Below are 22,897 nucleotides of genomic sequence, written 5' to 3'. Positions count from 1 at the left end.
TCGCCACCAATCTTTTTTTGATAAGGTGTGATTGGGTCACCTTGAAAAGATGGTTGTTTTTAATAAACAATTTAATTTTATTAAAACAACGAGTTTGGTCCACGAAATTCAGAAAACGAGTTCGGGAGTTGGTTACGTACGAGGAAGGATTAGCACCCTCGCAACGCCCAAAAATTGGTACCTAGTTGATTAGTCAATGTCTTAATGTCGAAAATTGAAAAATTTAAAGAAATTTAAAATACGATCCTTTGTTTTAAAATGACTTGTATAAAATAGGTTGCTCATATTAAAAAACTCCTATGATAAATTTAAAAAAAAAAAAAAAAGGTATTCAGTTGTTCAAGTCAGATGAGGAAATCGCAACCCAATACGTTAGGGCACAATTTCTCAACATTCCGAACATTGAATATTGCCTTGATTATTTTTAAGAAAATTCTCATCTCGAAAAAACGTGTCACATCCAATGCGTTAGGACACAACATATTGAATTCCCGATAATGAGATTTTATCCATGTTTTTCGATTAAAAGAACATTCTCGACAATTTAGACTTAACGAAAGAAATCGGAACCCAATACTTTAGGGCTCGATCCTCTCGAAAATCTCAAATGCCGAGTATTGCTCTTATTGTCAAAAATTTTCCCCTTTAAAAAATTTAGGTAAAATTAATGTAACGCTAAACTCGATATATGCGTAAATGTCACATTAGTAAACGAAAATAATGAATATGATGATATGAACAATCAACCATAAAAAAAAACAAACGGATTACACACAATAACATGTAAATAGACAAATAAAGCTAAAACATTTTTTAAAATAATAATGAACGTACAAACAAAATAGCAACAAATAAAAACAATAATAACGATAACATCAATATATAACAATAAACTAATGTATGTATGTCAAAAGATATAAATGAGTAATTAATAATAGTAGTAGTAATAATAATAATAATAATAATAATAATAATAATAATAATAATAATAATAATAATAATAATAATAAATAGTTAAAATGAACATGAAAGATATAAACAATTATATAATGATAACATATAATAAAACAAACATATTTTATATTTAGATAAATGAATAAAAACAGAAGTGTAAAAAAAAATAACAATAACACAAAGCTGATATAATAATATAATAATGAATAAATATAAAAGGGAAAATACAAGCATAGTAATAAGCAAATTAATTAATAGGAAAATAAAAATAACAAAAAAGGGCTAATTCAGAATAAAACGAAATTTAAAGGACAAAACTAGAATAAAATAAACAAAGAAGGACCAAAATAGAAAGGCGCGAAAAGGCGGAGGGCCGAATGGGTAATAAACCAGATTTTAGGCCACGCGTCCCTTCCTCAGGCGTCCAATCGAATTGAGGACTAAATTAAAAAAAAGGATAAATCCTTGGTCCGAATTAAAAGAGGAGAAAAAAACAAATGGTCCAAATTGAAACAGACATAAAATGCGGAAGGGCCTTAAGTGCAAATAACCCCTTTTAGGCTAAAACACGCGGACCCTGGTCGAACGGGTCGGGTCGTCCGCGGGTCGCGCCAAACGGAACCATTTTGGCCTGATAGGCTTGCCCCAAAATGACGTCGTTTTGGGGGCCTATAAAAGCCGAGTTTTTTAGAAAAAAAAGTCATTTTCCCCATTGTTTCAGAAAAAAAAGAAAAAAAAACCTTAAGTTTTCTCTCAAGCCCTTTTGGGCAATCCGGCCTCCGACCTAAGGTCCGACCAATCGCCACTGTGCCGGACGCCTTTTTTCGGCGCCGGTGCCGCCGTAGGCGGCGGTCAAAAAGTGAAAAGTCCCATTTTTTACCCCGTTTTGAAAACCGTTTGGAGATCGGGCTTTCATGGCCTTAAGGCCGAGGGAAGAGACCCCAAACATCGCCTTCCTTGTCCATTTTCGGTGATCCGAAAGACTCCGGCGACGTCACAAACAAGGCTACTCCGGTATGTTTTCTTCTCCTTTTTTATTAGTTTATTATATAAGTTTTTAAAAAAAAAACTAAACTTGTATAAAATGTGAAAATAATAACAGTAGTGAAAAAGAAAACTAAGCAGGGACAGTGATGCTCAACCTTTTGAAGTTTGAGTTTTTTTGATTTCTAAAATCTCTGTTGTAAAAAAAAAGGTTACAATCGTTTGATTCTTTGGCTTTTTATAGCCATTTTTACATGATTTTTTATCCTATCTTTTGCTTGTCTTTTCGTTGCAGGTGCAAGTAGGCAGAGGAGCGGTGGAGCAGGTGGTGGCAGTTGGGGTTGGTGACTGCGACGCTAGGCTAGGGTTTCAGTAGTTTGAATATTGGGGTGAGATTTTGGGCCTGATGTAATTGGGCTCGGGTTTGGGTTAATTTGGTTAGGTTTGGGTAGGTTTAGGGGTTTAATTGTTTTGGGTTTTGGGCATAAGTTAAGTTTTTTGTTTGTAAATTGGGCCTTGGGCAAATTGGGCTATACAACTGCCCCTCTTTGCTCGTTGTCGTGTAACGATAACAGAGCAAAGATTGAGAAAGACCAACTTTGCCCGGCCTCATCGAGTCTCGACTTCTTTTGACGTTTCTCTTCTTCAAGTAGCCTCATTCCAGCCCACTGTGTCTTGTCGCTTGACTCCACTCCACTGCACTTCAAGGATGTAACACCCCCTAACCCTTATCCGTCGCCAGACTAGGGTTACGAGGCATTACTGAACAAAACACACCTCAATACAAACGTTCAATAGAATTCAAGAATTTAACATTGATATGCAATTCGTTTGAATACATGTTTAAATCAACTATTTCTAAATCAAAATATAAGAAATATAAACATTGTATATATATAAATGGAAATATATTAAGCTTAGCCAAATTTTAAGTAAGTATAATTATAAATTCTACTTTAACCTTTTAAAACAAAACATAACATTTTGATCCCGTTAAACCATAAGAAAATAAGCCATTTTGTATGGCTATTAATTTCATATACAATATATCAAAGTACGACTTTCCAAAACATTTATCTAGCTTTGTACATGCCAAAGTTAAAATTTAAGCAGTTTAATACCGAGATAGTAGATAGAGTGATGAACTTGTGACAATCCCGAGCTTGAAGCTTGATCTTAAGTCTAAAAATCGAAAGACATAAACAAACAAAGTAAGCTTTTATAGCTTAGTAAGTCTATAGCATAATGAAATTATAAAAATAATTATGTAATTTCACGATACACTTAATGAATTCGCAAATACTATATATGTTAACTATTACATATAGTCAAAAGCATACATAATTATCAACTCTTAAAACCGAATGTAAATTCACCATAAACATGAATAGCCAATGCTTATATACATATATGCTTAACAAATATTAGCTCCAAATGTATATACACTTATTATAACAAAATGTATATATGTATTTATCACTGCATATATCTAAATGCATATATGTGCTTATCGCTTGCACTTCATCGAATGCATATATATATATATATTCTTCAAATACATATGCCAAAAGCATATACTTATACTTATCAACCACATGTGCCGAATGCACATATATATATTTACTATAATCCACATATGTCGAGTGCATACACATATATATATCCAACAATTTCATGATAACCAACATATATATATACTCACTAAACACAAAGATTCGAACGTTTATATGCTCATCAAATACTTAGAAACAAATGTTCTTATATTTATCCATTACATATAACCAAAATCATATATATACCCAATGCAAATAATCACTTAATTTAAACAGATTCACTGGCACTTAGCTTGTTAGGCTTAAAGCCTGATTCAGATCACCGGCACTTAGCCTGCTAGGCTTATAGCCTGATTCAGTTCACCGGCACTTAGCCTGCTAGGCTTATAGCCTGATTCAGATCACTGGCACTTAGCCTGCTAGGCTTATAGCCTGATTCAGATCACCGGCACTTAGCCTGCTAGGCTTATAGCCTGATTCAAATCACCGGCACTTAGCCTGCTAGGCTTATAGCCTGATTCAGTTCACCGGCACTTAGCCTGCTAGGTTTATAGCCTGATTCAGTTCACCGGCACTTAGCCTGCTAGGTTTTAAAACCTGAAAATCTCAATTTCTCATATACAGAATAATTCCTTAAATATTTATTAACAGCAAACACATATTCACCGTAGTCCATGCTCAAACATAAATGAGTTTGCAAATCATATTTTCAATCCAATTCAAGTACTAATAACTTATAATCATATAAATATATATTCGAACCTCATTTATAAAACATAAACTTTTATGTCTTTAATTCAATCTAAAACTTGAACACAAATGTACATATAGATATATTCAAACTCCCGTATACATATTTAACATTTATACCTTTTAAATAAAAATTAAAAGCCCATACAAGTATGTTTATTTATATTCGAACCTATATGAATTTATATATATACACATTCTCGCCTTTACCTAAGTTCACAACTTATTCATGTATATATAAATATACTTAACTAAATTTAATACAAATAATTTACATGTACTTATGTATACACACCTATTCAAGCATAATTATATATATATATATATATATCTAAGCTCAATATGAAAACATATTTATGTACATCCATACATATTCAAAACTATACATACATGCTTAACATTCATATCTTATAATATAATCAATACTTAATTATATATATAAATGTTCCATCTCACATATAATCACCTTATTTAAAAAAATCACCTATACAATTACAATATACATATCACTAATCAAACCCAAAGTTTATTTTTTTACATATATATATGCATATTCGAAAACCCATGTATACATGAGTATAATACGTACCTTTAATCAAAGCAAGAATTTATACATGTGTTTATTTTCTCATATTCGAATCTTATGTGTATATATATATAACCTTCAAACAATCAATTAGATTCAGAACATATTCATATAGATACATATATAAATATTAATACATTATATATTTATATATATATGCTTTATAGCATTCCTACTTTAACTTAATTCAAAAATTTATATAAGCATATATATATATATTGAACACTTTATACACACATATATATATATATATATATATATATATACCATTTATAATTCTAATTCATTCAATCAAATTACTTCAAATTAAAGCTCAACAACAAATACAATCGATATACATACATATATACTAATTTAATATCATTAAATAGCTAATAGACTTACCTCGGATATAGACGGAGACGTTCGACTATTCGACTACTTTTGTTTTCCCCTAATCCAATTCCGTTTTCTTCGTTTCTTGATCTAAACATATTCAAATTTAGCCTTTTTATCCATCATATCATTCAATTAAATCCAAAAATAAATAAATGGGCAAATTACCATTTTGCCCCTCACATTTTACTTTTTTTTTAGTCCTTTTTGCACAAAACACAAAATACACAAAATTTAATCACACCATACTAAGTCCGAATGTTCCTAGTGTTCATACAAGTCCACACATTTCATTTATTTCACATTTTAGTCCCTCAAAAATTTATTTTCACAATTTAGCCCTAATTACTCAATTTCACCAAAATTTCAAAGACAAAACATGTTAATCTTTCACATATCTTTCATTTTTCATCATCAACTATCACAAAGCTCAAGCATTCATCAATGGAACATTTCAAAATCATCAACAATTCACAAAATTAAGACATGGGTTTTGAAGTATTCAAAGCAACGATATCAAAAACGTAAAAATTATCAAAAACCGAACAAAAACTAACCTTGAATTAAGCTTCAAAAGATGGCCGAACCTAGCTTAGGTTTCTTTCTTTCTCTTTTCTCTAGTTCGGTCAAAATAAGATGAAAATGTGGCTTTTAATTTGTTTGTCTTTTAATATATATTAACTTTATAATATAATATATTATTATAACCTTTATACATAATATAAAAACTATAAATTATAAGCATAATGCCGTCCACTATCATGATTAATGGCCTAATTTCCTATTAAGGACTTCACATTATAAAGACATTAGCAAGTTAGCACTTTACACATTAATTAGTCAATTTCACATTTTACGCGATTAAGTCCTTTTATTAAATTAAGCACACAAACAATGAAATTAATTCTCGAAACTTTCACACATGTAAATTAACACATAATAAACACAGAAAATAATATTAAATTTTTTTTAGACTCGAATTCATGGTCCTGAAACCACTATGTCTGATTAGGGTCGAAATCAGGCTGTGACAAAGGAAACCTGACTCGTAGCTTCAGTCTTCTTTGCAGCAACTTCAGTAGGATAGGATTCGTGATTTTAGTCTATTCCACTGCAACGTCAGGGAGATAAGACTTGCTATGATTTGCTCTACTGCAGTTTCAGAGAGATAAGGTTTGCCATCTTCAATCAGTTAAAAATGTCGGGGAAACTAGATTCGCCATCGTAGCTTCAATCTGTTCCACTGTACCACCTGGAAATAATATTTGACATTGTGGCCTCAATCTTTTGAGTTGCAATGTTGGGGAAGATGAGATTCACCGTTGTAGCTTCAATCTGTTCCAGTACACCGCCTGGAAATAAGATTTGCCGTTGTGGCCTCAATCTTTTGAGTTGCAATGTCTGGAAATAAGTGTTTTTGTGATAACTTGGCTGGTTGTGGGGAAATCATCAGCGAACATTAACATATCACAGTAATCTTAAATGGGCTACCAGCTGAGTATGAGCCAATTGTTTCTATCATTGTAGCCAGCCCAACGCTGTACAGTCTTCAGAGTGTCATAACTATGCTGAGTCTCGACAGCAAGTGTTAATGGCTGAGGTTCCTATCTCTGCGAACCTTGTTTCTCAGCAGTCTGCTGGTTCTGCTACAGATAGTTCCACACAGACTTATCGACCATCTAACTCTCGTGGTCGCGGACATGGTCGTTCTTCCAGCACACAGTTTCAATGTCAATTGTGTGGTAAAATCGGGCATCTTGTGGACCGTTGCTACTACCGGTTTGATTCGTCCTACAAGAGCACAAACTACAGGCCTCCTCCATAAGCTAATGTTTGTATGATTGCTCATTCTATGGTTCCATCCTCTAACTAGTCATATCAGGTACCTTCTCTCTCCAGCTGGCCAAACTCCTTTGTTAGTAACTCAGTGCAACAGGGTCCGTCTGTGGCTGTATCTGCTCCTCCACCACATGCAATGGTTGCTACTCCGGATACGGTTAGAGATTCTGCCTAGTACCCTGATTCTGGGGCAACACATCATCTCACTTACTCGGTGGAGTCCCTTGGTGATACCACCTCTCGTCCTGGACCAGGTAGGGTGTATGTGGGCAATGGTAACTCTCTGCCTGTGTTGTGTTCTGGTCAGTCAACTCTTATTACTAAGATACGACCGCTTTACATGAAGTCCTTGCTATATACTCCAAGTATAACTAAGAATTTGCTTTCTGTGTCTAAGTTCACCAAAGACAATCAAGTGATGTTTGAATTTTTTTCGTAGCAATGTCAAGTTCGAGACTTAAAGACCAAGGAGGTGCTTCTTCAAGGTCCAGTTCATCATGGTCTGTATAAGCTTTGTCTCAACAAAAGTCGTACGAATAATCAACTTCATCAGCTAGCTAGTTGTTTTCAAACTCATGCTTCAATTCCTCTAAGTCTGTGGCATGCTAGGCTAGGTCATCCCTACAGAAATGTACTGATTAAAGCATTACAAAGTTGTAATATGGTTTTTGATGACAATAAAGATTCTTTTGCATGTGTGGCGTGTCGTTTAGGTAAAGAGCATAAACAGCCTTTGCACTCCTCTGAGACTCAATATACTGCACATTTGCAGCTTGTTGCAGCAGATGTCTGGGGTTCAGCACCAGTAACGTCAAATGGGTTTCGATATTATGTAGCATTTATAGATGCTTTTACAGGAGAGACTTTGGCGTCAGTACAACACACTCATTGACTTCACCACAAAACATTCATAGTAGAGAAAGGATCCATGCCAAAAGGATCAAAGATGAACTAAATGAACCATAAAATTACCCCAAAATAAAGCTCATGCATTTGGTAATCATTTAGACGTGGGTTCAACTTCGCTTCTTTGGGAAGGGTTATGAATACTTTTAATTATTATATCAAAGGTTTTTTTGAAGAGATTATTAGTTATATACTCTAGTTTTTCTTTGACAGCACTGCTTGTTGATGTTTAGATGTTTTATTTCTTGGGAAATCATAGACCCTTGGTTTAAGCAGTGGGGGAAAATTTTGAAGTTTAATGAGAACCTTTTTGAAAAAAATTTTGAGGGTTTAATTAAAATTAAAAAAATATAAATGAGAATTTTCAAAAATTTGAGGGGTTCAATTGGAATTTTTTAAAAACTTCAAAGAAAAAATTAGGAGGTCAAATTAAAATTTTTCTACAATTTTCCAAAAATTGGCAGGGGCCTTGGCCGCATAAGGATCCGCCCCCGATGGTGAAGTTTGTTTTGGCTAAAAAAGTTAATAATCTAGCATGCTACTAAATCTTTATGTTTTTTTATTGGGTAAACTACACCATGGTCACTTTTGTTTATCTTACTTTATATTTTAGTTATTTATGTTTGAAATGTTACATTTTAGTCACTTACATTATTCTGTTATAACATTTTAGTCATTAAGCCCTTAACGGTATAACGGTAAGTTAGCGTGGCACGATAAATCACCATTTTAAATAAAAAATTTTAAGTTAAATTATACAATCGATCCCCATATTTTTTTCGTTTTGAGCAAATTTTTTTCTTTGATATTCTTTAAACTTTTTTTTTCCATTCTCTTTTGTTTCGCCTTCTTTTTCCTACTTTTTCCATTTCTTTTAACATATTAGGAAGTCGAATTGATAATGAAAAAGAAGGAAGTCGAAACCCATCATTGTTTATAACCAAAACTCATAAACTCATAACATGTTTCTTTCTTCACTGCCAATTCGACTTCTTGATATGTTAAAAGAAATGAAAAACGTAGGAGAAGAGAGAGAGAAACAAAAGAGAATGAAAAGTAAAGAAAAAAAAAGTAAAGTTAAAAAGAACATAAAAAAAATTAAGTTGCTTAAAACGAAAAAATATGGAGTCTGATTGTATAATTTAACCTAAAATATGTGTTTGAAATAATGATTTTATGTGCCACGTCAGCTTATCGTTACACGTTAACTTCAAGTAACGGCTCGGTGACTAAAATATTACAATACGATAACGTAAATGACTAAAACATAACATTTCAAACATAAATAACTAAAATGTAATCTAAGTTAAACAAAAGTGACCTTAGGTACAGTTTACCCTTTTTTATTTGCAGTATTAATGATGGCTCAGGCCGATAGAAATGAGATTGTTGCAGATATTTAAATGCAGGGTTTTGGATAAATGATAAAAATACAAGTTTCAAAGGGTTCGTCTGCTTACCTGACACCAGGCGACTGACCAGGGTAGAAGCTTAGGTCGTACAACCCTAAGTTTATTAGTTCCAATGAAGACCCATTTCCATAAGTTGAAATGTTTGAAGGTCGAATCTCCAATGCAGAAATAAAAGGAGTTCCAGTACCAGTGTTCGCAAGACACACATACTCAGTGTCTGCAGGAAAAACGTGAATAATTTCGTAGAAAAACCCTTCAAAGTTTGTGAGATTCACGGTTGCCCAGTAATTAACCCCGAGATACAAGTCGAACTTGGGGATCTTATTCTTGCGATCGTAATTTCCGTAGGCAAAGGAAGCTCTGATTCGGAAGCTGTTGTTTGTAGCTTGTTCAAGTTTGAGGGTGTAGCAATTCTTCATTCCATTCGGAAAACTCCTCACGGTCTCGTAACGCTTCCCGAATTGTTCATTGTTTAAAAAGTATTCTGGAAATGTATCGTGGTTTTCGCCACTGCTGATGAATTCTGTATCTGACTTGAACCATATCCCAGTTGAATTGTCGAAGTAGTCATCCTCCACCCCACAATCAATGCTTACGAAACCTTTTATAAGTAATGAAAGTGAATATGCAAGAGATCGTTAATGGTTATGGAAGAATGCATTTATACTCTAAATGTGCACTAGAAATTGACTTTAGAAAGGCTTTTGACTCTTTAAATTGGGAGTGTATTATGTGAGTGTCGAGAGCTTTTGAATTCCTTGTTACTTTTTTTTGGATGGATCAGGGCTTGTTACTAAGCCATGGGGTTTTTTTTTTTCTGGAGCAAAGGGTGTAAGGCAAGGGGACCCTTTGTCCCCTTACCTTCTCATCATTGGGATAAACTTTCTCTTAAGGCTTCTGAATTTGGCAGATTCTAACAAAGTCTTTCATTTTCATCCTAAATGTAAGAAGTTGCAGCTAACTCACTTAAACTTTGCTGATGATTTGCTAGTTTTCGTTAAAGGTTCAATTGCTTCTCGTGTTGCCACAAAAGAAATTTTGGATTATTTCTACTATATTTCTGGATTGCAAATTAACACTTCTAAAACTGAGTTATTTAGCTCAGGAATAAGTCAAAGTGATCTAGAGAGGATTGTGGTGCTCACTGGTATTAAATTGGGGACACTACCAGTTGGATAATTAGGAGTTCCACTTGTTGCTAGGAACTTAAAGGAGAGTGATTGCAGAGTCCTTGTTGATAAAATCACTCAGAGGATTATGAGTTGGACAACAAAGTGTCTCCCATTTGCTGGCAAATTGCAACTTTTGCAATCTGTGATTTTTAGTATGCAGAATTTTCTAGTTTAGGGTCTTACTTATTCCTTTGTTAAGAAGATTTCTCAATTGTGCAATTCCTTCCTATGGAGTGGGAGTGAAAGTCCAGCTAGGGGAGTAAAAGTGAGTTGGGAGAGGGTTTGCTATCCTAAGAGTGAAGGGGACCTTGGAATTAAAGATTTGTCGATACGGAATAAAGCATGCATCCTTAGAAATCTTTGGTCCATTTGGATGAAAGCAGGATCATTATGGGTGGCTTCGATTGATTTATATAGGTTGAGAAGTTGCTGTGTTCTTGAAGTTCAGTCTTGTTCTTGGCATTGCTGGGCAAGGAAAAAATTGTTAAGGCTCAGATCCTTATTACCCTCATTAGGTGGTCTGCAAGAGGATTTTAAATCTTGCAAAGCATGGGAAAAGTTAAGAGAAAAGATAGAAAAGGTTATGGTTAACTATATAGGATCGGCTTTCAGTGAAGTGTAGGATGATGGCTTGGGGGTACCATACTGATCCAAGGTGTGTTCTCTGCAATGGTGAGGACTTGGAAACTAGAGATCATCTCTTTGATTGCTGCTCCTATGCCAGGTTACCTTGGGATTGTATTTTATTCATCATTCTTGGCAGGATAGATTTGATTGGCTTCCTATTCATGAAAAGAGCACATCTTTGAGTTCAACTATTATCAGAGTTGCTTGAAATGCTTTTATATACTTAATATGGCAGGAAAGAAATAGAAGAATACATGGGGGAGCTCCAAGGCCAATTCAAGTCTTGTTCAAATATATTAAAGGTTTTATTAGTGATAGGCTTGTTGATATAAAGATTGCTGTAAATGTTTCTGACCATATATGCAGGGGGTGGGGACTAAATGTTAATAGTTGAGGGTTTTTGGAATATTTTTTAGTTGAACTATTTGTAGCAAAAAATTGCAAAGAGATTTTACTTGATCCAGAAAAAGAGTATGGAAAGCTATGTTTTTCTTTTTTCATGGATATTTTATGAATTTCCATAAAAGATATTTCACAAATACATCATATTAATATTTAATTTAAGGATGTGTTTACTTCACCGAAAATATTTATTTATTTAAAGGTAAAATGACTTATTGATTTACATAAAATAAGTCCACTTTTCTAAAATGACTTACAAAAGTGTAAGCAGTTTCTTAGAAAACAATTACCCATGAGTCATGAGTAGGTTGATATTATATTTGATTAATGTCAAATGTTATCATATTAATAATAAAACTTTAATTCTAATTTTTAATTTTTTAAAAATATTAATCTCAAATATTATAAAATTAATATTATTAAAACATATTTATATTTAATTATATAATAAATTATTAATATGTAATATTATAATTTTATTTTAATAATAAATATGTATTACAATTTATAACTATTTAGCAATAAATGCTTCTAATATATAATATGAATTTTTTTGGTGAAAATATAATACGCTTAAAATACGAATTTTAATATGTCAGTATCTTCTCCCATATATATAACATGTAACTTCAAATTCTATTTAGATATTTTCTATAATTAAGTCTATATAAAATATTATTTTATTATAAAATGAATTCGATTATCAAAGAAAATGTTTCTATAATATGTTTATATGTTATGTCTGTTTCACTAAAATAAGTTTCAAAAATTAGTTCAGAAAAATTTTCTAAACAGCGAAAAATATTTTACGAAAAATCATCGATCAATAAAAATATCATTTTTCTAAAAAGGTTAATCTATTTTTAAAAATCAATTTTCAATCAAACTAATACAGTGTAATTCTTAATAATAAAATATTTGAGCAGTGAAATAAAGCCTTTTATCATAATATTGTGGAATTCTTAAAATATCATTTCACAATAAGTGGACTTTGAGATTATTTTTAAACATCTATAAAACACAAAATTTTTACTATAAGTTTGTTTAACGCCGGAGAAAATTAGTGAAAACTTGCTTTCATTTATAGAAGAAATTATAAGAATAAAAATACGTTTAATATTACGTGGGATTGTTTAAAATTTTCAATTACTACACACCCATTAATATTGAAAAAACAAAAACATGATTTATCACCTGGATTTTCATCGGTGGCCAGTGTTCTTTGGAGATACTTATTGTTGATTACTCCGGCGGTGGCGGTGGCAGTGGCCAGTATTAGATATCTAAAACAAGTAATGACGACAACAAAGAGAAGCAATAGATTATGAAGCATCTTCTCTCTCAAAATTGAAGTGTTTCTTAGGTAATAATAGGTTGGAGCTAGCAATGCTTTCCACAAAGCCACCTTTTTTATATTATTCATTTGTAGTCACAACTGTGAAGTGAAGACCTTATCGTTTCGGGTCAACTCATTGATCCTACTAAGAAAATGGAATAGCCGAATAGGGATACTTTAGTATTGGTTAAAGTACCTAGGAGGTCCCTGTATCATAGGGACCAGATTAAATTAGTTCATCTATTATTAAATAAATTAATTTAGTCTCTACATTATTAAAAAGAATCAAATAAGTCTAAATTGTAACACAGTTAACTTTTACTATAGAAAAAAAAGTCTTGATAATTATTTGTTTCTATCGTTGTTCAATTCCAAACAAAGGATTTCATTTATAGAACCATAGAAGCTTTAAAATAAACTCTATTAAATTGTAAATTGTGTTTTTAAATAGTAAATGTTAACTCTATTTCAATTTAGCCTTAGTTGATTCTTTGTAATAATGCAAAGACTAAATCGATCCATTTAATAGTAGACAAACTAATTTGATCAGGCCCTTAAAATAAATGGATCTCACAAGTACATTTACCCTTTTGTATTTGGTCCTCGAAAAAAGGTTAAATTCTACTATTAGTCAATGTACTTTACGAAAATTCTAGATTTAATCTCTATCTTTAAGGTCATTTTTAATCCATGTATTTTTCAAAATTTAAAATTACAAGGACTAAATCCACTACTTTTACAAAGTATCGGGACTAACAGCATAATTTAACCAAAAAAGTTGAAGCTTTTCCTCATTCTCCTCCCCTTTTTCACTTTTAACATCTTGAAAAAAGAGGGTAAATTATATTAGTAGCTTCTCAATTATGTTTAAACTTCTTTTTTAATTATCAATTATAAAAAAGTTACAAAATAATCACTTAAACTATCACATTTGTTTTTCTGGTCTAGTTCTATTAATTGGGTAAAAGAAAGATGACATGACAATATTACAATTGGCATAATAATAAATTGGTTAAATTCTACTATTAGTCCCTGAACTTAGCAAAGGTTGTGGATTTATGCCCTATACGTTTATTTGGTCATTTTGAGTCCTTGTACTTTTCAATTTTTAAAATTTCAGTCCTTACCAAACAATAATCGTTAAATTAATTAAGTAAAATTCTGCTATTTCTATTATTTGATATGCCAAACATATTATCATATGTGTAACGTCATATTAAATTATTATTTTCACATATTACTCACAAAAAACCAGTTAATGGATTACTGATTGTCATTTGCGTTAAGACTGAAATTTCAAAAATTGAAAAATATAGGGGCTCAGAATGATCCAATTGAAGAAAATGGACTAAATCTACAACTGTATGTATAATACGTGACTAGTAATTGAATTTAACCAAATGAATTTAACTGCTATTGTTTGGGCCAGGACTAAAATTTCAAATTTTGAAAAGAATACTGAGTAAAATAGATCAAATAAAAGTATATGGACTAAATCCACAACTTTTAAAAAAGTGCAGGACTAATAGAAAATTGTAACCTAATAAATTCAACATTTACACATTATGTCATGTTGGTCCTAATTCTAAAAATTTAACCATTTATGTTGACATGTTCTATAATTTAATCCTAATTCTAAAAGAAAATCAAATAAAAATTATAAAAAAAGTTCACTTAATTAGAAGGATTTTTTTGTTCACTTCTTCTTCCATGGCAAAAAGAAAAAAAAAGTGTTTACTCTTCCTCTCTAACTTTTCCAACCTCAGTCTCCATTCCTCATTCATTGAATCAATGTCATCCAATCTCCGGTTAACTTGATTTGTATACCAAAACACTCCTCTAAGAATCTATTGATTTGGATTTTCGAGAAACTTCTTCAAAAGCCACCAAATTTATGTGAGACAGATCTAGTGATATATATAGAAGAAATAAACTCTTCCCAAAAAGTACTTGTGCTTTGTGCAAGACGAATCCTTGACATTTTTAGCTTTCAGTCAAACGATCTTCTTCGCTATTCTCATACCACGAATCGCTTCGAATGCGGGCTTGAACAATTACAAATCAAAGAAAGAATCAAAATTAATTTTCTTACTTTCAATAGGAAAGTAAATCTCTCTCTTATAAAAATCGGTGGAGTTGTTATTCCCCAAAAATAGAATTTATACTTAGAAAATAAATTCTCATTATTTTCTAGCAAACTAACAATATCTCAAAGTTTTGTGTTTTTAGCCCTACCAATGCCATTTATTTATAGGGAAAGATAGACGAACTCTAGTTGAATTAGTAAATACAAATAATACTTATTTAGTAGAAAAGCAATCCCCTAGTTGATTTAGAAGAAGGAGGGGCGGCTAACCCTATTTAAATAGGGTTGTCGCCCCTCATACATATTATGAGGGGTTTTGGACATCTCCTGTATTGGGTCTAATTATACGTGCTTCCTAGACTTTTAACTCAGCTCTTTATAATTTAATCCAAGCAGATGCATGTTTTTCTATTTCCCAAAATAAATATTATTAAACTAATTTAAATAAATAAATTAATTTACAAATTAAATAATTTTCTCAACCCAATTTTAATTCCATTAAAGTCATGACAACTTTACTGTAAAAGAATCTATGAGAAAATATATTTAATTTTTACATTCAACAGATTCAAAATGATTAATTAATTTAATTCTATTTCAAACTTTAATTATTTACTTAAATAATAATTCGAAAAAATTAAATTAATTCTCAGACTATTTTCAAAGTTAGTGGGAAACCACACTCATTTCCAAATGTAAGTCATTTTTCTAACTTTATCATTTTTGTCTATTTCTGTTCATTTGATTCTAAATGCAATTCATTTCTAGCTTCAACGAGCTAGCGGAAGGACCGATTGGACATATGTGATTAGGTCTCAAATTATTTATAATTAACTTCCAACTTTTCTTTTATTAATTATAAACTCATTTAGTCACGAAGTCATTCCATTATAGTATCGTGACTAAGCTCTCCCCAATTACATACCATTACAAAAGATACTCGATCACTGCTCATCCAATGATATTGTCATAAGCGCCTTACCCTTATAGGATATCCTTAATATATTTGGGATAAATTCATTCTCCCATTATGATCCTATTTTATCTCATGGTAACCATTACATATTCTTTCACGAAAAGTCAATTATTATCAAATAGTAATTAAGACATTCAGCACAATGAAAAATGACTCGTGACCATATTTAATTTTCATCTATCATGTAATACCAATGAGAGGATATCATTTACCCATTTTTTGGGCTATGAATTCCACTATTATGAATGATGCTACATACTGTAAAAGTCGTATACCTGATACACTAGCTTTCAGTTCCTTATCTATTTGAACTCAGACTTTCACTTGCATCAAACTATATGAGTCAAGTATACATAGTCCATCATCCACTCAGGATTGAGGTATGTCACACTATGAGCATCACAAGTGAATAGATGAATTAATGATCTATTTTACTTGGGTCTTGTTTGATGTATTGTCAATCCAGTCAGTAACATCTATGTCTCTATCTTCTGGGAGTCATCCACATCGATGCTCAAGACAAAACATCCCCCTAATTGGAATTGATAGATGGCTTATTAGTCTTTCAATCAATTTGCTCATTTTTTTATTAGACTAAGGACATGTTTAGGTTCATCTACTAACATAAGTTTTCTTTTCATATTACGATCTAGCCACGTAATACCACTTAGTATTAATTAAACATTGTAACACTCCTAACCCGTATCCATCGTTAGAATAGGGTTACGAAGCATTATCGTACAAACAAAATATTAAATCTTTCATTTCATACATCAATTTAAACATACTCTAATTACATTCAATCATATACATAATGTCCTTTAATCGAGCCCTCAAGACCCTAAAAATACTTTAAAAACATTTGAAAAGTTTAAGAAAAAGTAATAAAATTTGGACTATAGGGGTCACACGGCTAAAACACACGCCTGTGACTCAGGTCGTATAACAATCAAAATAGGGACACACGACCCTGTCTTAGTCTGTGTCCTCACCCGTGTAACTCTTTAAGTAGGGTCACACGATCGTGTCACACACCGATGTGTCAGGCCATGTAACTCTCGTAATAACCCCACACGCCCGTGTGTCAGGTCGTGTAACTCTCGAAATAGCTTCACAAACCCATGTGTCAGGCCGTGTGCTACTTGACTTGCATGCAATGGAACCTACAAGGGACACAAAGTCGTGTGACCAGGACGTGTGTTACACATGGCTAAGCCACATGCTTGTGTCTCAGGTCGTGTGGACCTAAAATGAACCTTAAACAACATGTTTACCATATCAAGCTTACTTGGGTTCTAAGCAAACCATTTAGCAGCCAAAAGACCTATTCAAAGTGACATTAAACAAGCCAAAAACATGCTAAATCAACATTCTAAATGCCTAACCAATGTATCCTCATTGATACCACAAGTATATACAATTATATATATAAAAATAAAACATTAAACACAACCTATCAAATCATCCATTCTAATACCTAACCAATGTACCTATCATAGGTACCTCAATCACAACATATCATTGACACATATCATTCATATTTGCATTAGAACCTTACCTTAATCACATACATTATATAAGTTGGCAATTTACACATAATATCATACTTAACATTTTACTTATTTCAAAAAATTAGTAATAACAACACAAAAGCCTATTGCATACCATATAATCCGAAACAAACATTCCAAAAACTATTGAATTAAGCTGGATAGTGTGACTTGAATGCCGATCCGATCGTCCAACCTTGAGTATCTACAATAACAGTAAATAACACAAGTAAGCTCAATGAAGCTTAGTAAGTTTGACGTATTAAAATAATAAATCTTACCGAAGTAAGTGCAACAATTCAAATAATAATAAGCCAACCATGAATGTTTCCTGTTATTCACAACCTCAACCAACAAATCACCAACATTCAATTCAATACTAAATATATATAGCAATTCCATTAAAATCATGAAACAAGATACCTTATCGAGATTTTCAATTTGATGAACATCTTACAGATACGAGTACATCGACAATCCAACCAAAACACACCAGATGCACATAAGAGCCAATCCATTCGAAACACATCAATGCTCGTAAGAGCTAATCCCTCTGATTTTCTTTCATTTTACTTTGCGTGTAAAAAATATTGAAGACAATATATGGGTATATTAATGGAATTGATGGATATTTTATTAAACTAATTTGTTTGAAAAATATAAGTTCATATAGATGAAATCACTACATTAAAGACACTAGGTCCCAACAATTTTTGGCGAGGTCAGCAATGATAACCAAATTGGAGACCACAACAAAAGCAACCACGAGGTGGAACAATGAGGAGAAAAGGGAATGAGAAGAGAGAGAGAGACAAAGAAGGAGATAATAAGGGAATGAAAGGAAAGGGGGAGGAGGAAAATGGGTGAACGATGACAACCTTAAGGTTAATGATTGACGGGTTGAAGCGGGGAAAGTTGTAGGACAATACTGGAGGGTCGACGACCGACCCTAGGGCCACAGCCCGATGACACAAGCTTGTCTCGATATTACACAATATGGATCCATGAATGTTAAACACGATACATTTATACGATAAAAATTAATAAATTATAAATTTATATCTCAAGTTGTTTTAGTAGAAAGAGAAGATTGAAGGAAGACATATATCATCCCTACCATTCAAGACTTTCTTTTATCACATTATTACAAAACCCATACTTAAATCACAAATCATCTAAATATTTTACCTCAATTCTGATCATTGTTCACATTATTGATAATTTCATTTTATTCCCCAATTTTTAATTTTTGAGAATTTAATTTCTGTAATTTTCAAAATTGACCTTATCATTTCTCTTTATAATAATAAGATTTTGGAACCACAAACCTAATCTTGAGCTTTACTTAAACATATTTAGACTAAGTAATAGGATTCAAACCCTGTTAATATTTTGTTTATTTAAACATATTTAGACTAAGTCTCTAATCATTTAAGTGGCAGTAGAAGAAGAAAATAACCCAAAGTCTATTGTATTGAAAGAGACAATTGAAAAAGATTGAAGAAAGCAGGTAGTATTCAAACACAAGGGGAGCACGCAGGGAAGCTGAAGTAAGTCTACATTGAATCGGAGAGTCCAAGTCTTTATCAATAGTTAATTCAAATAATCTTTCTTAAATTCCACGTTTCATGGTCCCCATTACAGATTAAGAAATTGTATTTCAATATTGACTTTTAACATCATGATGTGTGCTTTGATACGTGTCCATTGGTCGGACCTTTAACGTAGGTGGTAGGACTAAAGGGGCCCTAAGATTCCCAGTCTTTGTGGGAATAAATTATTTTGAGCCATGAGCCATAAGGGGTAAAATTTGTTTAGATTTTGTTTAATTTTTTTTAAAAAGTAATTAACTTTGTGTTTTTTTATATTCAATTGAGTGCTTGAACCGTTTCTAATTTTTTTTAGTTAAAGCCACCACATATCATAACTACAGTGTGATATGTGGTAAAAATGATAAAAACTAAAAATCAATAAAAGTTATAAAATAATTAAATTTTAATAAAAATTATAAAATCATAAAAGAAAAGTTATAAAATATATAGAAATATAGAAAAGAATTATAATTTTTATAAAGTCATAAGAAAATTATAAAACTATAAAAAATATAAAATTAGTAAAAATTTTATAAAATTATTGTACTAAAAGAAGCATTTTATAATTTTTTTATAACTTTTATTTATTTTTATTTTTTTTATCATTTTTCGTCACATGTTACACTGTGTTGCGACAAATGATGGCTTTAACTTAAAAAAATGGGGTCGTTAACTTTAACGGTCAACAGTTAAAGTTAATGGTTAAAAGGTCTTTTTATGCATTTGATAATTTTTTATGATTTTTATTAAATTTTATATATTTTTTACGATTTTATAATTTTTTTCTAATTTTTAATAAATTTTAAATATTTGTATTTTTTTATTAAATTTTTAATTTTTATTAAATTTTAATAAGTTTTATAAGTTTTATTAGTTTTTATTTTTATAATTTTTTTGTCACATGTCACGCCGTGGTTGTGACAAGGGGTGGCTTTAACTAAAAAAAATTAGACACAGTTAACTTTAACGATCAACTGTTAAAGTTAACGGTTAAAAGAGTCTTTTTGATACATTTTACAATTCAAGTACCTAATTGAGGCTTTTTTTGAAAAAGTTTGAGGGTCTTTTTAATGCATTTTGAAAGTTTAAGTACCCAATTGAGTGCAAACAAAAGGCAAAGGCTTAATTGCTTTCTTTTTTTTTTTAAAGCTTAAGGGTCTTTTTGATGCAATGTGAAAGTTTAAGTACCTAAGCGATTCCAAAAAAAAAAAAAAAAACCAGAGGCTTAATTATTTTTTTTGAAAAAGTTTAAGGGCTTTTTACACCCTTAAGCGTAAATTTGATAAATAAATTAAGACTACATTTGTCAACCAAACTAAAATGTTATTTTAATTTTCTTTAAGTTTATTGCATTATTTGATATATGAGTTGGATACTTTTTTTTTAATGTGGTAGGCTATTAGGTATGTTCTTTTTTAATGTGATGCATATATTTGGTAAAAGTTATAAAATTTGATATTTGAAGCTAACCATGCTAAGTTTTTTTAATAATTGATTGGGGTTTTAGGGTTGATAGGATGGAAATTAATAATTAAAGAATTAACATCAAATTAGGGTTTTAGGGTTGATAGGATGTTAATTTTTTCAATTTAGCCCTTAGACTTTTTTGGAGCAAATTGGTCCCTAAGGTTGGCATCCGTTACACAAATTGGTCCTTGCCACTAACACCGTTTGTTTTTTTAGCTATGGGGTGACATGGCAAAAAATTGTAACACCCCTCGCTTGACCCGATCTTTGGGTTCGAGCTACAGAATGTCACATTTGTTGATGCAACTATTGTCAAAATCACTATAAAATAATCATTTTCACAAGTATTCAAACGTCAAACACATTCATTTTAGGTTTAACAATCAATCCCAAGTCTTAATCGAGCTTACGAAAGCTCTTATGATAACCCAAGCATGAAATAGGACCAAATTGTGAGGTTTTAAAACTTCAAGACCGACTTCGTGACGTCGCTAAACAGTTTTTGGTACAAAGACTTTGTTTTTGGTAAAATTATACCATTTGGTACCTATTTCAACTTACCAACCAAACCTATCAACATATGCTCTAAGGACCAATTTCAATCGATTCAAAACATGCCAAATACATGCTAAATAAATACAACATTCATGTTTTTCGTCTCTTCAAGATAATTTCTATCAAACATAAAGTAAATTTAACATTTCATGCCATGAATCAAACTCAAACTCAAACTTAAACCAAGTCATTTCAATTACCAAAGTTTACCTATGCTAAAGAACCTTAAAACTTACCAATTCCCTTTCATTTAATCACTTGTATACACATTTACACTTATAAGCTTTAAGTACAAGCATCATCTATCAAGGTTAGGTCACCTTATTCAAGTAGTACAAGTTATATATGTTCACATCCACTTCACCTCATTCGCAAACCAAGCAAACTACCAATTTAATCTCTTTTCATACCATTCATATAGTCATAGAACATCACACCTTTAAATATGAAATGCCTATCTGTTCACCTTTCTATAAGAATCAAAATACCAAATCATCATAAGATACCAAATCATCAAGAGATACCAAATCATCAAGACATCTTATATAACTTGGTATATACTGATACTCCTATATACATACCACAACCTTAGGGTTCAAAAGTGATCAAACATCTATCGATTCAATGACAGGTGTAACATCCGCGTTATGCCTCAGAGTTGGGTACAAAGAGGTATCGAGTTAGGATTTAGTGAGAAATTTTCAGAATAAAAAAATAGAAATTTTAAGTATTAAAATAGAAAGTATTTAAACCCGATAGGAAATTAGAAAATACTCCTTAGATAGGAAAATTTTAAATAGAAGTATTGATTTAATTGAAAGAGTATAGAAAATTGTTGTGGCCAAAGTAGGAAAAAATAAAAAGTTAGGAGATACATAATAATGGCAGAAATGAGGGGAGGATTAAGAAGAAATTTTACCAAAGTTTAAGTATGAGTCATCCTAGGCATTGAGAAAGATGAAGAAAGATAATTTGGTAATTAGCCAAGTAGATATTTTTAAACATAATGATTAAGGCTAAAGTGTAAAGATGGATGGCTAGATGACTTATTAGCAATTTGACCTTTTGAATTAAAAATGATGAGATATTTTATGAAATAGTGTAGAATGTGGGAGAAAATGTAACACCCCTAACCCTAATTCATCGTCAAAACAGGGTTACGGAGTATTACCAAACTTTTCAGATCAAATACTAATATTTTATATCTTTTAACATACATTTAGAAACTAATCATAATCACCCATATTGACCATTATGTGAGCCCTCGAGGCCCAAAATATACGTTAGAAATGAATCGAGACTAAACCGGAAACTTAGAGAATACTTCGTAAAATTTCAAAATTTTTCTTAGGTGCAGAGGACACACGCCTGTGTGGCTCACACGGTCAATAGGCACATCCGTGTCTTAGTCCGTGTGGGCATTCATAGTGGGGCACACGGCCATGTCCATGCTCGTGTAACTCTCTAACTTGGGTCACACGACCAAGCCACACACCTATGTGCTAGGCCGTGTGAGCATACTAACTTGAAAAATAAGGTGTAGGGGTCATACGGCCAAGCCACACGCCCGTGTGCTAGGCCGTATGACATAGCCGTGTGTCCTCTCTATCTTAAATTTGCACAAAATAGAATGCTCACACGGCCTAGCACATGGGCGTGTGGATTGGCCGTGTGACCCAAGTCAAAGAGCTCATAAGTTTGGACACAGGCTGGGACACGATCGGTGTCTCTATTTCGAATGCCCACACGGGCGTGTCTCTTGACCGTGTGAGATA

General features: G+C 31.9%; 1 protein-coding gene across 9 annotated transcripts; it reads right to left on the bottom strand.

Moving 5' to 3' along the window:
- Positions 1-2,085: 2,085 nt before the first annotated feature.
- Positions 2,086-13,002, bottom strand: LOC105778709 (probable LRR receptor-like serine/threonine-protein kinase At4g29180). Of its 9 annotated transcripts, none has more exons than XR_008189784.1 (5): positions 12,755-12,968; positions 9,408-9,960; positions 5,760-5,819; positions 5,212-5,292; positions 3,103-3,120 (listed from the first exon to the last, which is right to left on the bottom strand). XR_008189784.1 is itself a non-coding variant. In XM_052621810.1 (4 exons), exons 1-4 carry the CDS (start codon positions 12,891-12,893, stop codon positions 2,698-2,700), a joined length of 756 nt encoding a protein of 251 aa, XP_052477770.1. In that variant the 5' UTR covers positions 12,894-12,969; the 3' UTR covers positions 2,086-2,697. The 9 variants fall into 9 exon arrangements, 5 of the variants coding, with proteins under 5 accessions (XP_052477770.1, XP_052477769.1, XP_052477772.1 ...); XR_008189785.1 differs by lacking the exon at positions 3,103-3,120 and adding an exon at positions 3,643-4,071; XM_052621810.1 differs by lacking the exons at positions 5,212-5,292; positions 5,760-5,819 and adding an exon at positions 2,086-2,700 and having other exon boundaries at positions 3,060-3,120; positions 12,755-12,969.
- Positions 13,003-22,897: the final 9,895 nt, after the last annotated feature.

Source organism: Gossypium raimondii, chromosome 10 (assembly GCF_025698545.1).
Source record: "Gossypium raimondii isolate GPD5lz chromosome 10, ASM2569854v1, whole genome shotgun sequence".
In the NCBI taxonomy this organism is placed as follows: domain Eukaryota; kingdom Viridiplantae; phylum Streptophyta; class Magnoliopsida; order Malvales; family Malvaceae; genus Gossypium; species Gossypium raimondii.
Note: the sequence above shows the minus strand (reverse complement) of the source record. Positions and strands in the feature narration are given on the sequence as shown.

Coding starts and splice junctions, on each gene's coding strand:
- LOC105778709 (XM_052621809.1), bottom strand. CDS start 12,893: ATGCTTCATAATCTATTGCTTCTCTTTGTTGTCGTCATTACTTGTTTT. Junction 9,961..12,754: donor GGCCACCGATGAAAATCCAG/GTGATAAATCAT, acceptor TACTTATAAAAG/GTTTCGTAAGCATTGATTGT. Junction 4,072..5,211: donor CGTCTCCGTCTATATCCGAG/GTAAGTCTATTA, acceptor AAAACCTAGCAG/GCTAAGTGCCGGTGAACTGA.